At 37.8% G+C, this 6,368-nt stretch overlaps 1 protein-coding gene across 1 annotated transcript; it reads left to right on the top strand.

Moving 5' to 3' along the window:
• Positions 1 to 4,365: 4,365 nt before the first annotated feature.
• On the top strand, positions 4,366 to 6,368 carry LALBA (lactalbumin alpha). Its single transcript, XM_029204514.1, has 4 exons — positions 4,366 to 4,518; positions 4,843 to 5,001; positions 5,479 to 5,554; positions 6,036 to 6,368. Exons 1-4 carry the CDS (start codon positions 4,389 to 4,391, stop codon positions 6,094 to 6,096), a joined length of 426 nt encoding a protein of 141 aa, XP_029060347.1. The 5' UTR covers positions 4,366 to 4,388; the 3' UTR covers positions 6,097 to 6,368.

Below are 6,368 nucleotides of genomic sequence, written 5' to 3'. Positions count from 1 at the left end.
GTTAAAGTGAACGGAAGGATTCAACCCCTTTTCAAGGAGGGTGTCTCCCTGTGGGTAGAACTCGAGAATAAATGGGTCTTGAATATAAAAAAAAAAATCAATAGCATTAAAATATCTAGGAACATCTCTAAATATTTAGAATTTAAGCAATATACTTAAAAAATTGAGATATAATTGACATGTAGCATTATATTAGTTTCAGGTGTACAACATAATAATTTGATATTTGTATATATTGCAAAATGATCGCCATGGTAAGTCTAGTTAATATTCATCACCACACGTAGTTACAAAAAATTGTTTTGTGTGTCATGAGAACTTTTAATATCTACTCTCTTAGCAACTTTCTCAAGTATTCAGTACAGTATTATTAACTACAGCAACATATTGTTAAATAACTGAAGTGTAAAGGAAGACATCGCAAGGGAAATTAGAATATATCAAAATGATGCAGTGAAAGCAGTGCTTAGAAGGAACTTTATATCTTTAAATGGTTATATAGGAAAAGAAAATTTTAAAATTTTAATCTAAGCTTACACCTCGAGAAGCTAGATAAAGAAGAGCAAGGTAAACTTAAAGAAATAGAACAAAGGAAATACTGGAATACAAAATGAAATAATGGAAATCAATGAAATACAAAAGGAACCAATAATAGAGAAAAATCAACAAAGCAAAAAATTAGATCTTTGACATATCAATAAAGTTGATAAATATTCAGCTAGATTGATTAAAAACAGATTAAGCACAAATTATTAATATGAAAGAAGAATCACTGCAGATCCTTAAAATATTAATGGAATAAAAAGGTAGTATTATGAACAAACTTATGCCAATAAATTTGACAATTTAAATGAAATGGAAAAATTATTTGAAGGATACCAGTGACCAAAACTGGCACAAGAATTAATAAAAATCAGAATAGCTGTATATCTACAAAATAATTAAATTCACAATTGAAAACCTTCCCACTATGAAAACTCCAGACTCAGATTAGTTCACTGGTGAATTCTATAAAACTTTAAGTAAGAAATAATAAATAATACTGGCCCTTCAGGTACTCTCTGAGAAGCTAGAGGAGGAGGGAACACTTTATAACTTTTTTTGTGAGACCAGAATAATCCTAATATCAAAACCTAACAGAGACATTATAGAAGAAAATCACAGATCAATGTACCTTATGAACATAGACACAAAAATCCTCAATAGAATTTTAGCAAAACAATTCCAGCAACATACAAATATGCTTATGTGCCATGAGCAAGTGTGGTTTATTTCAGGAATGCACAATTTGTTTAATATTCAAAAATTAATCAGTGTTATTCAGAGGAGGAGGGAATTCCCTGGCCGTCCAGTGGTTAGGACTCCATGCTTCCACTATAGGAGGCAAAGTAAGAGGTATAGAAATAGATGGACACATACATTTTCAATTGATTTTTGATAAAGATGCCAAGGTAATTCGTTGGGGAGAAGAGAGTTTGTCATTTCAGCAAATGTTCTAGAACAACTGGGTATATATAAAAAAACTTATAGAACAACTGTCCATATTGGGGAAAAAAACAACAAAACCAAACCAAACCCTGACTCCTATCTCAAACCATACACAAAAATTAACTCAAAGGTATTATAGATCTAACTGAAAAATATAAAATGATAACACTTCTGGAGAAAAACATAGGAGAAAATCTTGGTGACTTGGAGTACGTAGGCAAAAATTTCTAAGTTGGGCTATAAAAGGCATTAAATAAAAAAGAGAAAAGTGATAAATTGGATTTGATCAAAATAAAAAAACTTTTATTCAAATTGCTCTATTAAGAAAATAAAAAGGCAAGCCATAGATTGAGTGAAAATATTTACAATAAATATATCTGAAGAAGAACTTGGATGTAGTATATACCAAAAAGTCTTCCAACTTAATTAGAAGACAATGTAAAAAAAAGTGGGCAAAAGACATGAACAGGAACTTTAGAAAAGGAGGCTTAAGATTGGCCAATTGTTACATAGTCAATATTTTATGATAACTTTGTATGAAATATAACCTATAAAAATATTGAATTAACTATGTTGTACTCCTGAAACTAATATAATAGTGTAAGTCAACTATATTTCAATAAAAAAATCATATAGTAAAAAAACCCTATAATACCCAAAAGACAACCTTTAGAATGGGAGAAAATATTTGCAAATGAAGCAAGTGACAAGGGATTAATCTCCAAAATTTACAAGAAGCTCGTGTAGCTCAATATCAAAAAAACAAACAACCCAATCCAAAAATGGGCAGAAGACCTAAATAGACATTTCTCCAAAGAAGACATACAGACTGCCAACAAACACATGAAAGAATGCTCAACATCACTAATCATTAGAGAAATGCAAATCAAAACTACAATGAGATATCACCTCACACCGGTCAGAATGGCCATCATTAAAATGAAATAAAAATCAACAAACAATAAATGATTTTTACAAACATAAAATTTTTACAAACATAAAAATCTACAAACAATAAATGCTGGAGGGGGTGTGGAGAAAAGGGAACCCTCTTGCCCTCTTGGTGGAAATGTAAATTGATACAGCCACTGTGGAGAACAGTATAGATGTTCCTAAAATACTAAAAATAGAACTACCATATGATCCAGCAATCCCACTACTGGGCATATACCCTGAGAAAACCATAATTCAAAAAGAGTCATGTACCACAATGTTCACTGCAACACTATTTACAATAGCTGGGACATGGAAGCAACCTAAGTGTCCATTGACAGATGAATGGATAGAGAAGATGTGGCACATATATACAACGGAAAATTACTCAGCCATAAAAAGAAATTAAACTGAGTTATTTGTAATGAGGTGGATGGACCTAGAGTCTGTCATACAGAGTGAAGTAAGTCAGAGAGAAAAAAAACAAATACTGTGTGTTAACACATATATATGGAATCTAAAGAAAAAAAACAAAAAAACGGTTCTGATGAGCCTAGGGGAGGGACAGGAATAAAGACACATACACAGAGAATGGACTGAGGACACAGGGAGGGGGAAGGATAAGCTGGGACGAAGTGAGAGAGTAGCATTGACATATATACACTACCAAATGTAGAATAGGTAGTTAGTGGAAGCAATGTATCGCACAGGGAGATCAGCCGGTGCTTTGTGACCACCTAGAAGGGTGGATTAAGGAGGGTGGGAAGGAGGCGCAAGAGGGAGGGGATTTGGGGCTATATGTATACCTATAGCTGTTTCCATTTGTTATACGGCAGAAACTAACACAACATTGTAAAGCAGTTATACTCGAATAAAGATGTTAAAAAAAAAAAGAAATCAGGTTTAGACATTGAGGTAGAGAGAATGACCCCCTGCATGAAGGAAGCTAACAGCTATTGGCACCGTGACGTGAAGCTTGATGCCAGCAAGTCGAAGGAATCATCAGAGCTAATCCTAAACTCTACTGCTCAAGGATACTGATCCGAAAGCTCAGATCCAGAATCTTGTTTTATAGGCTCCAGATATATACTACTCCAACCTTCAATTGCTGGAAGTCCAATCTTCCCACTGGCTTGGGTCACTCTTTTTTTAACCTTCTGTGGCCAACTCTGAAGCTGTCTACAAGTTTATATGTTTATGAACAAGTCTGTTACAAGTTATTACTTTTAGGTTTACAATTTAGTGGTAGTGGTGGTTGGATGTGGGGAGGCTGATAATAGCTCATAGGGTAGCTAGATACTGTCATACACGGTTTTCAAGTTCTCCATCTTCGTGACATAGGAAGTCTCTGGGTCCACGTTATATCTAATTCTCAGTCTATGTTGCCATATTCTATCTCTATTCCTGAGCCCTCAGCCACGAACTGGCATATCAAGGAATTCTTCCTTTGTTTCATGCCTGGGTCGACTGGGCAAGTGGCAGCTCTGATCTTGGAACCATGACAAGTGATGATATACACTCCTTTCCCAAATTCTGTATTTCTCCAAGGAGAAGCGGGAGTTGGCCATAGACCCTTTTTGTATTTTCTAATTGCTTCATCGTATTACCCCTGAGGCGTCCTTTGTTCCTGAAGTAGGTTGGGGACATCCTGCTTCCTAGAACCAACACTACAAGAAATAAAGGTATAAACAAAGCCAAATGGGAAACAGGATCATGCTTGTAACTCTCTCTGGACAGGTAACAATACCTCGTATGGTCTAGAGATTCTGGGAAGGAAGGGAATAATGGGGTGAAATTACGAAGGCAGCTGGCAGGCTAAATGTTTCTTTGTTGGCATGACCAGTCTCTCTTCATCCTCTTCCTGGATGTAGGGCTTGATGCCAGGACCCCTGAGGCTTTCTCCACAAATAAAAGGAGGTGAAGTTGTGTGGTGACCCCATTTCAGAATCTTGGGAGCAGCCAAAACGATGTCCTTTGTCTCTCTGCTCTTGGTGGGCATCCTGTTCCATGCCATCCAGGCAGAACAATTAACAAAATGTGAGTTGTTCCAGAGGCTGAAAGACCTGGATGGCTATGGAGGCGTCACTTTGCCTGAATGTGAGTTCTCTGCTATCTTGCTTTGTTCCATACTTCATCTTCTTCTGTCTTCCCCACCCTTCTCTTCCTCCTCTTTTTTTCTCTATTTTTAACTCAGTTATCTAACAATCCTCTTATCTGCTTATCTGTTTACTCTTTTATTACATTTATTCACCTATCTCTTCTTTCTCCCATTGTCTGATTGTTTTTTGGAACTCTTAGTCTTATCAGGATACTCTGTGGTTGGCCGTATTTGGAGATTGGCTGGAGAGCCTTTTTCTGTCTGTCCACATTTATGCTATATGTGGACATCCCTGTGATATCTCTTTTTCATCTTTCTTTCAGGGGTCTGTACCGTATTTCATACTAGTGGTTGTGACACACAAACCATAGTAAATAACAATGACAGCACAGAATATGGACTCTTCCAGATCAATAATAAAATTTGGTGCAGAGACAACCAGATCCCTCACTCAAGGGACATCTGTGGCATCTCCTGTGACAGTGAGTGACCACTTTTACCACGTTCCTGTGTTTTATTGGAGCCTACTCCTGGGATAATCTCCTTTTTTGGCGTCAAGCGCACCTCTAACTTCACTGCCTTGGACGCCACATCAACTGTGGGACTTCAATTGATAGTACTGAGTAAGAGGCTGTTAGAATTTTTCATCATCACCAAATCCCCAGACAGTCCCTTAAAGTTCACGCGTAGATGATTTGAACTGTTTGGGGATCTTGAAGTCTAATACCCTGCATTTTCAGAGTAAGTCAGTTGATGAAGTTGATAATTCTTCTAGAGATGCCCCCAGAGAAGCGAAGGGAGTCCTTACCTAGGGGGAGGCATTATTGTACTGGATTTATCATATAGAAAGGCAACAGGCATAAGCCTCTAGATCAAAGAAGGACCAGGCAAGAGGGAAACTCATTACCTTTCTGGGTAATACTTAGCTCTCTTATTTTTCCCCCTGTAACTCCTGCCAGAGTTCCTGGATGATGACCTTACTGATGACATTATGTGTGTCAAGAAGATTCTGGATAATGTAGGAATTAACTACTGGTGAGTCCCCATTCTATTTTCTACTTTACCCTTCTCCTCCTTCTTCTCACCCCTTTAGTCCCAGCATCATCCCCCTTTCTCTCTATTTCCTGGTCTTTTAAGCTAGAATGTAGTCTTCAAAACAAAACTCATCAAACAGACTCAGGTTTTCAGTTTTCAAGCCTCACTCACTCCAGTCCTGTTTAGCAATTTTCCTAACAAGTGTTCCCTAATAGAGGGCTGAGACCCAGGATTTCCTTCACCTGGATTTGAATATTTAATTCTAAAGCAAGCCCTTTGTACCACTGCCCTACAATTTTCTTGGAGTTAAAAAAAATGAACCTTACTCCACTAGGTGGCTCAGTGTCCCTTGGCATCTGGCTAGGAAAGTGTAATTTTCACCCATACTCTTCCACCTCGTCCCTCCTGGGGATAAAGCTAGATGGAAGTTTGAACTAAGATCCGGCCAGTCAACTTGCCTTGTCTCTTTCTTCATGATCAGGTTGGCCCATAAAGCACTCTGTTTTGAGAAGCTGGATCAGTGGCGCTGCGAGAAGTGGTGAACACCTGCTGTCTTTGCTGCTTCTGCCCTTTTTATGTTCCTGGAACTCCTCTTCCCTATGGCTACCTCGTTTTGCTTCTTTGTACCCCCTTGAAGCTAATTTGTCTCTGAGCCCTGAGCCCTGTAGTGACACCATTGGGCTATTGCAAGGACTGTTCTCCAGGGATGAGTGACTGGTGCTCTGGACTTTTGACCCTTGCTCAGTGCCCCCAGTGGCACTTTCATTACAACAGTGGATTCTACCTCTATCCTGAATAAAGGGCCTGATTTTGA

The sequence above is a fragment of the Monodon monoceros genome, unplaced genomic scaffold (assembly GCF_005190385.1).
Source record: "Monodon monoceros isolate NGI ecotype Baffin Bay Population unplaced genomic scaffold, NGI_Narwhal_1 Super_Scaffold_6, whole genome shotgun sequence".
NCBI lineage: Eukaryota > Metazoa > Chordata > Mammalia > Artiodactyla > Monodontidae > Monodon > Monodon monoceros.
The sequence above is the reverse complement of the archived record's forward strand: the minus strand, read 5'-3'. Positions and strand labels throughout refer to the sequence as shown.